Genomic DNA, 16,326 nt, shown 5'->3' on the forward strand with positions numbered 1-16,326 from the left:
ACGGCAAATGAACGTAGATTTTGTGTTTCTTCAGGAGACACATGTAATGAGTACCCATGAGATATATCTTAATCAGCTGGGGTTTCAATTAATAGTTGCTTCTAAACAAGGAGTTAAACAGAGAGGGGTAGCGATTCTATCGAGGGATAAAAATGTAGTAACAAGGAGAAAGTTAAGAGATAATTGGGGGAGATGGGCGATGGTTGAGGTACTATTAGGGGGGGTGTGGACAACATTAGTTGCAGCATATGGTTCTACACAGGACGATCCAGAAATTCTGCAATTTTTGGATTCTGAGTTGGCAGACTGGGCCCCTCGAGTTATTATAGGTGGAGACTTAAATATTGACGGAGCGGAGGGTCTAGGATCAGGCTCAATAAGACAGTATAAGGGGAGGAAAAAAAAGGTCTACAAGGCCCTTACTGATCTTTTAGAAAATAATACATTGCGAGATGTCTGGGGGTCAATCAGATCGAAACAACTCGGTTATACATATTATTCAGCACCACATCAGATATGCGTTAGGCTGGATTACTTCCTGGTTTCCAATGATTTAATTAGTATAGTGGAAATTGATAGACTTCCTCGGATACTTAGTGACCACAATCCCCTAATCCTAACGATAAAGCAGAGTGGGGGAACAACAATAAGAAGGGAGTGGACATTCGAAAGGGGATTGCTTTTAGATGATGACTATATAAAACATATGTCTAAATGGATTACTGAATTCTTTGAATATAATAGAGGAACTGCTGCAGTTGGCATAGTATGGGATGCCTTTAAGGCAGGAGCACGCGGTGAAACGTGTAGTTATAGCGCCTTCAAGAGGAAAACAGAAAGACTGCGATATAAGGAGAAAGAGGGAAAAGTACTGGAGGCAGAAGAACAACTTAATAACTGTGTAATAAGGGGAGAGCCGACTGAACAATTCGTAATAGAATTACTGAAGGTGAAAAGTGAGGCAGAGGAAGAACTTGTTAATAGAGCCGCAAAGCAATATACAATTAGAAGGGAGAGATGTTACGAGTTCAGTGAGAAAATAGGGCGAGTCCTTGCTATACAAACCAGACAGATAGCGGCGGCAGGGACGATTAAGGAAATAAAGGATGAAAAGGGACAACTACATTCAGATCCAGAAGAAATTCGGGAGGTCTTTAGGAAGTTTTACCAATCTTTATATGATGAGAAAGATCCCAGTAGTATCCATAGAATAAATGAATATCTCCAGAACATTGAGGTAAAAACTATATCCCCTGAAGATGCAGAGGAATTAGAGACCGTATTGGACGAAACTGAGATTAAAGAAGCAATGACTGCTCTACCCTCGGGGAAGGCTGCTGGACCTGATCAGCTACCGATCGAGTTTTATAAAACTTTCTGGGGATGTTTAGGTAATAATTTAACTCAAATGTTTCAAGCTGCACAAAGTGGGGTATCCATTCCCAAATCCTGGAGCGGGGCAGATATAGTATTAATTTAAAAAAAAGAAAAGCCCCCGAATGAACCAGGGTCGTACCGCCCAATAACATTGATGAATAATGACACCAAAATGTATTCAAAGGCACTGGCTGCAAGATTTGCAAGAATTATAAGTAACCTGGTTAGTGATAACCAACATGGGTTTATTCCTGGTAGAGGGACGACTCACCATATTAGAAAAGTTATAACTTTATTTGATGTGGCGGAAGTAGCAGGAGACCCGATGGCAGTTATGCTTTTGGATGCGGAAAAAGCATTTGATCGGGTCTCCTGGCAGTATTTGTGGCAGACCCTAGCTAGAGTTGGGATTAGAGGAGGCTATTTGAAAGCAATTCAGACTCTATATATGGATCCAGGTGCAGCATTAAGGATAAACGGGGGTATAACTGGTCAATTTAAAATCAAGAGAGGAACTCGCCAGGGATGTCCTTTCTCTCCCTTGCTATTTGCCATCTATATGGATCCCTTAATACGGAAGATAGAATCAGCACCAGAGATCACCCCAGTCAATACAGTTCTTGGGCCATGCAAGATATTAGCCTATGCTGACGACGTTGCGGTGATAACACCTTGCCCAACGGAAGCAACCACATTTGTAGAGGCCGAGGCCTTAAGATTTGGACAAGTCTCAGGGTACTCATTGAACGCGTCTAAAACCCAGATTATTAAAAACTCTTTTACACCTTGTGAAGATAGAAGAGTAGTACCGGCAGGGAAATACCTCGGAATTAATATTATGTCTAATTTAGATAGTTTGGTGGATAATAATATTGCCCCAGTAATCGAAAAGGCAAGAAAAGATTTGGATCGTTATGAGAACTTACATTTATCATTAGTTGGGCGAGTTAATATTATTAAAATGCTGATCTTACCCAAACTGTTGTATCTTTTTAGGGCAATCCCTCTTCTAATTGAAAATAAGTGGTTTAAAATTTGTGAAAGTATGGTAAATCGTTTTATTTGGGCTAGAGGTAAAACCCGGAGGGCATTGAGGTATATGTCCCTTCCCAGGGAGAGAGGGGGGTGGTCACTGCCGGATCTAAAGGTATATTATTGGGCTGCAGCAATACAAGGAATGGCTGGATTAATTGGGGGGGCTGAGATGGATGGATGGATGGGATAAGACAGGCTCGCTGGCTATATATGGTTTAGCTCTGGGTACAAATGCTGAAAATATTTTTTTAAGATTTACTGATGGAAGTTACTTTAAAAGAACACGTTTCAAGATAATTATGGCGGCCTACAGCATATGGAAAGGATTTTCCCAAAAAGTTGGAATAGGGAAATATAGTGTATATACTAGATTCAAAAATAATCCCTCATTACCTAGGGCTGTGTTCTCAGGAATGGTATATGAGGAATGGGAGAGTCAAGGTATAAGAATGATTGGTGATATGTGGGATGATAATGGCATCTTACAATTTATAGATTTGAAAAACAAGTATATGTTAAACACAAATCATTTCTTTAAATACCTTCAAATAAGGAGTTGTATATTAAATAAAAAAGGGGGAGCTCTAGGCTTTGGGAGGAGTATAATGATGGATCTCATACAAAAAGGTAATGACTGTACTATAAAAAGATTTTATTTAGAAATGACAAAGTTAAAAAAGGATGATCTTGACAAATGGATAATCAAATGGTCCTCAGATTTAGATATAGCTAGAGAAAGAGATATTTTCTCTGAATCACTTGAGATGGGATGTAAATTACTATGCTCAGCGTCTCTTCAGGCCCAGCATTACAAGAGCCTGTATCACCTGTATTATACGCCATGGAAAATTGCTCAATGGGGGGCTGTGTCGGGCATCTCGTGTTTTAGATGTGGCAGTATGGAGGCCAATTTGTTACATATTTTCTCTACTTGTCCACACTTAGATAAGATAAAACAAGATATCGGGAATTTTTTTCGGAATGCCTTAGACACAACAATAGAGTTGGACTCAGCAACTATTTTGTTGGGAATATCCCCCAACGGACAAATTAATTGTAAATATTTTCTGTTTGTAGCAATGTCGATTTTTAGACTGCTTGTGGCCTCAACTTGGTTAGATCCAAATCCTCCTACGTATCTTCAATGGCTAGGAAAAACTTTGTCAATACAAAAATTGGAAACAGCTATTTACTCTAGGAAAGGGAGAAAGGGTAAAAAGCTGGGTATACAAATCTGGGGTCCTTTGATTCAATGGAAGGCTGGAACTGAATAAGGTATTTTGAGGAATGTATGTATTATGGAATGTTAACATATATTATTTGTATCCGTATATATTATGATAGGATTTGTATGTAGTATGTATATTGTAATATTTCACTTTCCATTTTTCTTTTGAATATGTAGTTGAGTATGTGGCTGCCTTATGAAACTTATTGTGCCTTGTCCATGTAATGGGGGAGGGGGGGGAAATAAAATGTGGGGAAAAAATTTGTGTCTCGTCAGAATACAGACTGGAGCGGACTACATTATATGTATTTGGAGATCAGCGACAAACTCTCTCTAGAAACAAAATGACACATAGTAAAACTGTTGGCAGAAAGATTCACAGCGCTGTGACTCAGTGCCTGCTTTTACGGTGCTGTTTGTGGCGAGCGGTATAAGATCTTGCCGCAAACATCGGCATTTTATCTCCAGTTAAAATTTCAAGGATTATAAAAGGAGTATATTGGATGACAGTGACCCACAATCTGCAGTTTTGTTAAGCTCACAGTGACAGATGCAAGATACAAAGCGCTGTGTAAAATGCATAACATTCCAATAATCATGTGTTATTTTTAAGGACTTTGTTTAAATGTAAATTAGGGACTGAAAGCGTCTAGACTGCTTTATTTTAAGAAACACATGATGCTGTGTTTGCCAAATGACGCTTAGTCGAAACTGTTTATTTTTCCTTTCAGCGTTTATATTAGGGTATGCAATATTGAAAAACTAGCCAGCCTTATAAACCAAATTATGACATTTTCATCAGATGGATACGAAAACAATAGTGGACTATAAGATGGAGAAAATTCAGCTGACTGCACACCGTCTTGCGCTTCTGTTTTGCTGGTAGAGCTGGACTCTCAGACACTCTCTTACAGACTCTCACAGTCACTCTCTTACAGACTCAGACACTCTCTCCCAGACACTCTCTCTCCCAGACACTCTCTCTCCCAGACACTCTCTCTCCCAGACACTCTCTCTCCCAGACACTCTCTCTCCCAGACACTCTCTCTCCCAGACACTCTCTCTCCCAGACACTCTCTCTCCCAGACACTCTCTCTCAGACACTCTCTCTCACAGACACTCTCTCACAGACACTCTCTCTCAGACACTCTCTCTCAGACACTCTCTCTCAGACACTCTCTCTCAGACACTCTCTCACAGACACTCTCTCACAGACACTCTCTCACTCTCACAGACTCTGACTCTCTCTCACAGACTCTGACTCTCTCTCACAGACTCTGACTCTCTCTCACAGACTCTGACTCTCTCTCACAGACTCTCTCTCACAAACTCTCAGACTCTCTCTCACAGACTCTCAGACTCTCTCTCACAGACTCTCTCTCTGACTCTCTCACAGACTCTCTCACAGACTGACTCTCTCTCACAGACTCTCTCTCTGACTCTCTCACAGACTCTCTCACAGACTGACTCTCTCTCTCTCACAGACTCTCTCACAGACCCTCTGACTCTCTCTCACAGACTCTCTGACTCTCTCTCACAGACTCTCTATCAAAGACTCTCTCTCAAAGATACTCCCTCTCACTGACTGACTCACTCCCTCTCACTGACTGACTCACTCCCTCTCACTGACTGACTCACTCACTCCCTCTCACTGACTGACTCACTCCCTCCCACTGATTGACTGACTCACTCCCTCTCACTGACTGACTGACTCACTCCCTCTCACTGACTGACTGACTCACTCCCTCTCACTGACTGACTGACTCACTCCCTCTCACTGACTGACTCACTCTCTCTCTCACTGACTGACTCACTCTCTCTCTCACTGACTCTCACACTGACTCCGCGCCACCACAGCATCACTCGGCAACACCACAGCATCACTCGGCAACACCCCAGCATCACTCGGCAACACTCGCGGGCAACACCACAGCATCACATCAGTATCACTTGGCATCGCCTTTGCAATAGTACACCACCACATCATCATCACTCAGCAAGACCTAACTATCATTCAGCATCACCTCAGCATCGTCTCAGCACCAGTCACCACCACCACCTCAACATCACTTAACACCACCTCAGCCTGCTTTCAGAATCTGCCATCTGTTGATTCTCCCCTAGCGTCTGGCCGCTGCTAGTGTTATAATACAGGTACTAGTTCACAACCTTCAACCTCCAATTGTTTATGCCCCCTCAAAAAAAAACTTTAACAAGCATTGCAAGAACAAAAGAAAAATGAGGAATATTGTTATTGTACATACATTTTTTAATCTGGTCGTTCGGTTGGACATAATGCCTTCTTGGTCATATATAAGGTAATAAAAATGCTTCTGGCACTTTTTTATTACAACTTTTCAGCATGCTGCACAGCAGCCACACTTCTCTACAGCACAGCTTAAACACATTGGCAAAGTCAATAGCTCTGCCTAAACACTTATAATGCCCCAAAGGCGAGACCTATTGGCTATGCCAATGCTTGTTCTAATTATTGTTCATCCATCCAGTCACTAATTGTTTCCTTTTAAAATAAAATGTACATTAAAAAATGAAACTGGAAAAAAAAATGTTGCTTAACCTTTGGCATATATTTAACTCTTTACTCGTACGAAAATCTGCAGTGATTGCAAATACACTTGTTAAACCTTTTTTTCTTTATCCGATATTTAATCAAAAGAGTAACTCCATCTTCCTGTTGTGTTTTTTTTTTGGGGGGGGGGGGGGAAGGTGAGGTTTGGGGGCAGGAAGAGGTAAAGGTGGGGGTGTCCCTTCTCCACCATGGAAAAAAGGTGTGCTCCTGAACTTTTCATAGTTTATTATTCTATTTCCAGTGTGGAATGATTTTGGAAGGGGAGTTGATGAATATCCTTAAACATTTAGGTTTGTAGGTGTGTATTCCAGCCCTGGACCCACTGCTACCTACCTACCTCCAGCCAGAAAGGTAGCAAAATCCAATCCTTGCTAGAATCCAAATTCTGGTAGAAGTTGTAGTATAATCAAAGGGACTGATACCAGAGTTCTGATCCAATAATACATTACCTTCATTTGTCACCTTACAGGCACCAAAAAGGACATAAAGCATTTTTCTTTTTTACAGGACAAGTACATCTCTGAAGTATGCTATTCCTATGACAAGTAGATATTTGGTAAGAGTCCACACCGCCCAGGATTCAAGACATTTTAGGAAACTGTCCGCTTTATAATGTGATTGGCATGCAAGTGGCTTCAACATTATGGTATAGGACTATTGTTGTTTGTTAAGCAAGCATGCTCCTTGCTGTCCTAGAGAAGTTACCATTTTGGGTCTTCTGTTTCTTCGGAGTGATGATTGGCTACTAGGGAACTGACATTGTAGCCCTTCCTCAAGAACAAATAAAATGGCAGCTGTTGAGGAACTGAGGGTGACTATTAGGATGATACTTGGTCTTTCCTCCTCTGTCTGATGAGATGACCTTCTAGTCCTTCTAGTTTTTATGGCTGAGGTTAGCTAATTAATGAGTTGTTCAATGTGTGCTCCTGCATGTAGACTGTAGCAGATGGTTGGAAATACTTCAAGCCCTCCTGCCTGAGCTCACACCCCTGGTGAAAGTCAGGCTTGCGTGGCAGATCAGGACTAGTCTTGGGAAAATTCGTGACTGCTCCTTGAAAAGGCCTGCAATATAATAGCCTTTTCATTAATTCGAAGTTCTGTTGACAAAAGGTACCATTATGCTGAGTTTCATTTGGAAATGGGTAGGCTCACATACACAATGCAAATTGGTGTATGGATTAGCATCCCTCCACTTTCAAAGTTCATTAGCTACCCGTTTCAAGAAAGCCTAGGAGTATGACTATTCTAGTTTTCAGCCATGGTACAATTAGTGTATGTGCGTTTTAGTAGACCGGGTGGATGGGCTAGTGGTTGGTGTTATATAGTTGTCCCATTCTGCATCTATTGTATGTAAATCTTCTTCCTCTTCTTGATCATTATCTGTCGTGTCTCTCTCCTATAAATGTAAATCCTTCATCCTGCACATCAGAAGCTGGCAAGAAGGTTCCTGAGGTCATTGCATTAGAAAGCGTGATTTTGAAAGAGGAGCTTGTCTTGGTGAAGGTGGTGGAGGCAACTGAGGTTGCATTGTGAGCAGTTGTTAAGGTTGTAATGATGGCACGGTTTGGCTGGTTTGGAACTCTCAAGCCGGAGTCCTTCATCTTGCATTGACGGTCTCTAAATAATGATATAGGAACCTGCATCTTTAGTGATATTACTCCTACACGTAGTACAGCTTGTAATTGTAAGGCCACCTCATTTCATGTGGGTGCTCTTGATATGACTGGTGGCTTGTAAAATGCTCCTCCTTGCAACCTTAGTCCTCTGCTTTCAATAATATGACAGGTTCTTAATCATCAAGGATTTGACAGTATACCTTTGAGTGAGGTGGACTGGAGGCCAGGTCATAAGTACATTCATCCTCAGATTCCGGTCTGTCGAGCAGTTTGCATAGTGGCTATGGCAACACCTTAGTTGGTAATGAGTGGTTGAGCAGCAGTACTGATTGAAAGCCCTTCTCTGAAATTATGGTAATCCTGGTAGATCTAGTTAGGGCCTTGTCAGTTGGGATGTTGTCAGTGGTGGGTTTGTTGATGGTGCTGTCCTCTTTGGCAGTGAGATTGTCGTCAACAGTAGGAGAGATTATGATGAAGACAGAGCTCATTTGTGCATCTCCCATAATGTTGTTTAACTTTAAGGCATGTGAGTTCAAGTCGAAGGCTTAGGCATTAAGTGGTCCACAGACTTCTCTTTAGACAGGAACCTTTTGGTAACACATTCCACCTAAAGAAATTGAATAGACCTATGTCTTTTTCTTTTCTGCCTTCTTTAAGTTCATCTGATGTGACTCTTCAGATAATGAATGCACCTTGTCATAAGGAATCTTTGCACAGTATCTGTGCTACATATGCTCTCTTATTAGAACATTTTAGGCCCTTCAGGAGCATTGTCCAAGTCATCCTTTGAGGAGAGGCTTTCTAAACTTGTGCCTATGAAGCCACAACAGCAGTCCACCGATTCTGTCCTTTGTGTTTTTTTTTTTTTTTTTTTTATAGAAAAGGGTCTACATATCTTTCAGTCTGGCTTTCTGGGCTGAAAATAAGCAGTGAACGAAATCCTTTTGAGGATCCTCTGCATAGAGGCTCTGTTTCCCATAAGAAACAAAAGAAACAATCTTTCTATGACTTTGATGTAACTTGTCCACACTTGTGAGACAACCACTTGATTACATAGGCCAAGATCTTGAAGAGGAGGTTAAAGAACAATGCTCCTTTTAAGACAGCAGAGCTCTGAGGGACTACCTTCTCTTACACTGCAAACTTGGAAGCCGACGTATGGTAGCCCTGTGGTGGGAGGATGTGATGAGGAGGGGGCTAGTGGAGGTAGGGGTTTTGTTCTGTGCTCTAACTTCATTGGCTGAAGTTCGGGAGTTTTCATTGAGGTGATTGTGCTACTAAAGAGAAAATGGTTAAGGCCTTTTAGCACTACATTACTATTTTAAAGTCACCATGGGACTACCATCTTGAAGACTGTTAATAATTCAGAAATGTGAATCTATTAAAGATACCAGTGCTGGAGAACTGTAGTTACAGGTAAGTAACATTTCTTGAGACACTTATATCTATTGTACAGGTCTACTGATGAGGCATCTCAAGATGTAAATCCTGCTTCACCACCAAAGATAAATTAGCAGTGTGGGGTTTGAATTTATAATTATGTGCTGTGCCTTGGTTTAATTGCAGGTTACACCGTGGCAAGGATAAAACTTGGAGATTACCATTTCTATGGCTTAGGCACAGACGTTGATTATGAGACTGCTTCTATCCATTATCGCCTGGCATCGGAGCAGCAACATAGTGCTCAAGCCATGTTTAATCTTGGATATATGCATGAAAAAGGATTGGGCATCAAGCAGGTAAGCATTTCTCTGGTTTCTGATGCCCAAATAGATGAATCACGAGCTAGAAATGTCTTTGACTTTGGCCATAGATTTTTAAAAGATGTGATCGGTTTAAACAAAGTCCTTCTTGTCTCGTGATGAACCTTCAATACTGTCTTGTTAATTGCATGCAAGTAAATTCTCTGTAATCGTGTGTATATATATATATTTTTTTTTTTTTTTTTTTTTTTACTAAGTTCAACTTTAGTGTTAATACCAACATATGGGTGCTTTTAGATATCTGTAGGGGTTGTTTCCCCAGTCGTGTAAGTCAGAATTGTGACCTACTAATTGTGGGGTATGGATTTATTAACTATTTTTATCTGCTTCTCCTCCTGGCAATTATGTCTGTTCTGTAACTACATTGTCTTCAGTCCGGTGTCTGAATGATACTGTTTTGTCCATGCTGTGCTGATTTTTACAGGTCGATAGCTGCATTATTTATTTTTAAATTCAAACTGATGTTGAGCAGGAAATTTCATGTTTTAGAGTGGTTGTATGATATAGTGATTCATGTTAGAATGAACTTAGATGAGAAGAAAGACCTCTCCCGAACTCATCTTTTTTGCATTCTCTGGTTTTTTGCGTTAATCTGTTTCTTGCTTTTTGTTTTTCTCAATTGAACCATTGCAGGACATTCACCTTGCCAAACGCTTCTATGATATGGCAGCTGAAGCCAGCCCAGATGCGCAGGTTCCAGTCTTCCTAGCACTTTGTAAGCTCGGAATGGTCTATTCCCTGCAGTACCTGCAGGAGGCCAATGTGAGTAACAATCTGTGATCCACCAGAAATTTCAAGTCTGCTCTCTGTGTCTTGCCCACATCTGAACTGTCTGACTATATCTTAAGTAGACTGGTAGGCTTTGTCAGGAAAGGTTGTATGCCTTTACCAAGCATGCCTTTAACATGCAAGTACAAATAAGCTAAATATATATCTTTTTTATTTAATATTCAATTTATTTTTTGTGTGGGAGAAAAGCCCCCTCCTTATTTTAACTTACTCTTAACCTTCATTTACCTCTAACCACTCCTAAACCCTAACTTTACCACTACATATCCCAAAATCCTATGTTTTGTGTGTGTGTGTGTGTGTGTGTGTGTGTGTGTGTGTGTGTGTGTATATATATATATATATATATATATATATATATATATATATATATATATATATATATATATATATATATATATATATAAAACTGCTCCAACGCACCTTTGGAAACGGATTCACTCGCTGGCGGGTGCTGCTCACACGGTGGTGCCCCGTGTCTTAATATCTCGCTCCAAGGTTTTTCCTCTCTCCCGTCCGGGAAGAAGATAGCTGCACTCGCGGGTTAGGTTGGTAACCAGTTTTTTATTTAGTGCTTCACAAACGCGTTTCGGGTCTTCCCTTCGTCAGTGTGTTGTATGACAGATACAGCGCGGCGCCATTTTATATACAAAAAATACATCACAATCACCATTACGGTCACTTGAAAGTAAGGAAGGACTTCTGCCACATAGTTTCTATGGGCGCCATCTTTCAATATACATATATCGTATTTACACTTATTTGTCAATAAAGTTTTATACAATATTTACAAAGATGTTTTCAACGATACACAGTGTTAAAATCAGGATTTTAGAGCACATGCGTGCCATAACAAACAGGGACATGAGCTATCCAGTGGCGAGACACTTTGCTATCAAACACCAAAGTAACAGAAACTTACTTCAATTTTTTGGGCTGGATCATGTGCCTCCCCATATCAGAGGGGACAGGGTACTTAAATTGAGGAGACTAGAGTCGAGATTTATAATTGACCTACAAACAAAAAGCCCGAAAGGTTTGAATAGCAATGAAGAGTTAACGGTGCACCTGGGGATCTAGGTGACAAATGAAAATGATAGACACTGTATACACCTCTTAATAAAATACACACACTCTAGGGTTTTAGCCGATACACGGCGAGATAAAAGAAAGTGAGGAGGAATAGGGTGGTTCGATGGAACCACCAATGCCGATCCACGGCGAGATATGAATTTCATTAGGATTTAACCAATGATGAATTACACTTGACACAGAATGAATTATGTTGAAAACATCTTTGTAAATATTGTATAAAACTTTATTGACAAATAAGTGTAAATACGATATATGTATATTGAAAGATGGCGCCCATAGAAACTATGTGGCAGAAGTCCTTCCTTACTTTCAAGTGACCGTAATGGTGATTGTGATGTATTTTTTGTATATAAAATGGCGCCGCGCTGTATCTGTCATACAACACACTGATGAAGGGAAGACCCAAAACGCGTTTGTGAAGCACTAAATAAAAAACTGGTTACCAACCTAACCCGCGAGTGCAGCTATCTTCTTCCCGGACGGGAGAGAGGAAAAACCTTGGAGCGAGATGTATATATATCTATATATATATATATATATATATCTCCATATGTCCATACCTTAAATACACTTAAAATATGTGGTGAAGGTATTGTTGTGAAGGCTGTTTCCCGTCAGGAAAATGTCATTGTGCTTAATGTATCTGCATTACATTACAATGTTAATAAAAAACAATTGGTTACACATTTAAGATTAGCCGGATGGGGGAACTTAAAAAACCTACATTAGAATGGTTATAGTAAATAATCATAAAAACTGCAATGAAGTGGGCCAACCCAAAGGATTTGCTGGGATGTGAAGTTTAGTGAAAGTTTGTGGATTTAGTTCAGCAGCGTTTTCCATTTTCTGATATTCTTTATCCAAGGTAGACTTGTAAGTGAGATTTTATCTATAGTTCACACTGTAAACTGAATGCGTCTCTATAGGAGATGGTGTAAATGTAGTGGTTTGTAGAATTAGCAGTTTGAGGCTTTGGGGCAATCCTCGAGTTGGTTATAGCAAAAGCGCTATGCCAGTTAAAACAAGATCACTGAAGTTAGCTCGGTGGTGATCGTTGTACATTTCCCCACAATAGCCGCAACGTTAGTAAAAGGTGCCATTCCTAGAGAAAAGCGGCAAGTATCTTAAATCTGATGGATTCCTTGTGCCACCCACAAGCTGCCAGGAGGCCCTCAAGCATATCTCCACAGCTTAGCCCGCACCAAGGCATACTTAATTAACATATTGATGGTGGCAAGCCTGAATGTCTCTATAATGCCCCAACCTTGGTTGCCAAAGAAGGTAAGGAGAAAAAATGGTAGGAGGCCTAGAAACCTTGGAGGGGTCCAAATCCAGAGATCAAGCGTGCAGCAGTAGTCTATACATGCCACACATTAGCATCGTACCCCCAAATAGACCTATGCACAACACATTTTGTGAGGGTCCCAGTTGTGCAGATCTGAAAAAACTCCCTTCCTAAGGCGAGGCTTCTCAGCATAGGCTGAGCATGACAGCTGCACTAGCAGGGCAACCACCATATAATGGAAGAGTGCAGCCAGCATACAGCAGTCATAAATGGCCCAGATGTGGTTTCACACATCTGCACATAAAGGGGCATGACCACAGCAAGCACTTGTGCAGGCCACTTCTCAACTAGCACATTATTAGCTTCCATTGCCGGGCCCATCAGCAGCAAGGAGTCCATTTCCTCTCCCCATGTAAACTGTGGAAGAGGAGGGAAGGGCAGAGTGAAGTGCCCAGGCGAGTCTGGCCAGATGACTTGCAGCCCAAGCACTAAGACTTTAGGAGTGGGGTGCTCCTATATGCCAGTATCAATGTCCAGGAGAGCAAAGCATGTTTAATTCGATTTGTGGATGCTACTATCTTGAAGCCAGCTTATACGGGGGGTGTGGGAGGGGGGCACAAAGTGTCATTGGTTGTTGATTCACAAAGCTGCTGGAATAGTGCACACCTAGTTCACGTCCCGGGCAGCAAAGTGAAGTCGTCCACTAGGAGGATTGTGTCAACTGGAAAATGTGTGCTCTTTCAATCTTTTGATGTGTTAAGAATCATGCAACCATGTTTTTATTTACCAGTAAGTAACTTCATTTTACTCACCATATCATATCTTGTACTAGTACTTCTAAGTCTACTTTTCCCTGGACTACCACCCACTTCTCTGATATGAATGGTCCTGGGCCTACATTTGGTACTTATTACTGGGTGGGGCTTTGTAAGTGAAATATGAGACCAGGCCTGGTTGTGGGCGGTGAAAGGGAGGTGAAACTACCATTACAAGAGACAGGGAAGATATTATGCTTTTTCAAACTTGGGGTTTTCTGCTTGAGTTATGTGTTCTTTCCATTGGTAATGTCACTTCTCAGGAAGGGGCAATAAACATTATTGTTTTGAAAGAACTTTAAAATGTGGGTCAGATATGCCACATTCTAAAACCTTTTGACAGTGTGTGGGGTTTTGAAGGAAAGCCACAACTACACACAGTAAATAAGGGTATGTTCCCTTCAATTCCATCACCCCAACCCATTGGTAAGAGTGCTGAGGCATAGATTTGTCCCGTTATCATGTCGCCCATTTTTAAGTGCAAGTGGTTGATTTGTAAACGCACTTTATAAACTGCATTTTTTACTAGGAACATTGTAGAAAACATGATGGAGCCTATAAAGGTATTTAGATGAGTCATAGTTTTTCTCCACTATTGGCCTTTTTTACAAATGTTAGCCAAAATCGTACATTTTAAAACCGTTCATTTTAAAACTGTGTCAGCCAAATAAATGTGTCTATGCCTGATAAGTTTCAGATATGATGGGGAGATTTGTGGTTCTCCTAAAACGAACTTATAGGAAAATAGGGGCAGATGCTTTTTCGTAAACTGAATAACCTTTTCCAAAACCCGATAACACTTGAGGACAATTTTACAGGGTTGTAATAAGCTTCTCTCTTGCACGTTTCAAAGTGCATTGTGCCAGTAATATTTCCATTCAGAACTAAATTAGGGTAAAGGTCGTCCATTGCTCTTCTCTCTCCCTAGTTTCTCACCCTCCTTCTTGTCCCCAACTTCCAATCTACATGCTTTCCAACTGTTATGCTTACCTATGTTTTTCTCCTATTTTTGATCCTCCTCTCTTCTATCCTCTCTTTTTGGGGAGGATCCTTGACCTCCTGCCTTCCTTGCCTCACCTCTCTCACATACCCAGTTTCTCCTTTTTCTTCTCACTGGGCCACCTTTTCTTAGTCTTTCTCTTGTTCTTTTCCCCTCTCAAACACTCTTGTTTACCTTCCCCTCCTCTCTTTCCTCCTCAATCTCTTTTCTTTCCCCTGAATTTCTCCTTTCCTCCTTGCTTTCGCCTGTTCCCTGTTGCGTTCTTTCTCTAATTGCTCTATTTCCTCTGGTCCCATTTTTCTTCCTGTCAATATCTTTCTTTTCTCTCTTCCTTCTCACTCAATCTGCATCCCTCTACCTTCACATCGTTCTGTCTTCTACAGCTCCAATCTCAAGAAATCGATCTTCTTTCCATCTTTAAGTAGATGCTTTATGATCTTAAGTTTGTTTTTAATTCTTGCTTATATAGATTCCTTACATTAGACCGAGCACCTGCTTGAATTTATCCTTGTATTCTACCTTGTTAAGTGCTATTTTGCAGCATAAGGCTTGATCATGGTGTTTTCCGATGTGGTATAAGCCAATCTATAAATCCTCTCACACCACATGATATTTCTGTCAAGAGGTAATAAAAATATCCACAGTGCCATTTATTAGATTATACTGCTAAGAACCAAGTAATACTCACCAAGTAATACCCACCTAAAGTTTCCTTCTGTGGTCCATAATTTAAAAGTTTCCGAACACCATATCTTGCTTTTTCCTGGCAAAGACTTACTGAAGAAATGTTGTTGTACTAGCTCCCCAGTGATGGATAGCTACTCCAACTTTCAGATACTTGCCCAATTCAATTTCTAGCTGTAAAAGATCACAAAAGGACTTTGTCCTGCTGGCTACTTCACTGAAAGCTATTTGAAATATTTTCTCAGTACCGAGCTGTGCTCTTGTCTGTGTTTAAGATCCTTCCTGCAACCCTCTTCTGGACTCTGTCTAATTACCCCATTCCTTGCACCTTCCTAGACACACTGTGAAATACAGCAATCCGCGCTGTCAGTTACCATTGCAAAATACCAGTAGTGTGCTCGAGGAGAGGCCCAACAGAGTTTATTTATTTATTTGTTTGTATTTTCCGTAATTTTTGCTTTCGCTGGGAGGCACCAAACCCGAGTCAAGCTTAAAGCTGGCGGATTGGGACAGAAAATGAGTGCATGTTCTTCTGTCTTGAGAACCTAATACCAGATTTTACAAATTGTATCCCTCTTCGCAAACCATACCCATCCCTTTTCTAAAATAAAAATCAGAATTTGTTCTTCTTGTTCTTCTCTGAAATCCAATTACTAATAATCAGATATGAAGTGCTTTCTTAAAAACCTGTTCTGGTTCTAGAGAGCTCTGAAATTAACTCAGAAATAAACTTTATATAATGAGAAGCAGTGCTAGAATACGTTGCAGCAATATTAACAAGAACAAATCTTTTTGTTGTAGGTCAACACCTAGAAAGACTTTAACTTTGGGCGTATCTGCCCTTTAGACTTCTTGACACCACATTGCTTGAATTGGAAAAGGGAGTGTTACATGTGCCAGCAAACAGACTAAATTAATTACCCAAGAGCAAGCATGCATAGAATGTGGTAAACAGAACATCATTTTAGTGGAATTTGTATCCTATAGCATTTGACCAAAAGTGAATGAATGGGGCCTTGGTTTCACTACTCTCTGGCTCAAATACGTTT

At 40.7% G+C, this 16,326-nt stretch overlaps 1 protein-coding gene across 8 annotated transcripts in view; it reads left to right on the forward strand.

The window, feature by feature from the left end:
• Positions 1-16,326, forward strand: part of SEL1L (SEL1L adaptor subunit of SYVN1 ubiquitin ligase) — a 379,824-nt gene that overhangs the window by 320,847 nt on the left and 42,651 nt on the right. For all 8 annotated transcript variants that reach the window (XM_085626599.1, XM_085626598.1, XM_085626600.1 and 5 more), the window contains exons 19-20: positions 9,413-9,585; positions 10,243-10,371. In XM_085626599.1, the coding sequence (XP_085482725.1) occupies positions 9,413-9,585; positions 10,243-10,371 (302 nt within the window). The remainder of the gene's footprint in view (positions 1-9,412; positions 9,586-10,242; positions 10,372-16,326) is intronic.

The sequence above is a fragment of the Triturus cristatus genome, chromosome 9 (assembly GCF_964204655.1).
Source record: "Triturus cristatus chromosome 9, aTriCri1.1, whole genome shotgun sequence".
Taxonomy (NCBI): Eukaryota; Metazoa; Chordata; class Amphibia; order Caudata; family Salamandridae; genus Triturus; species Triturus cristatus.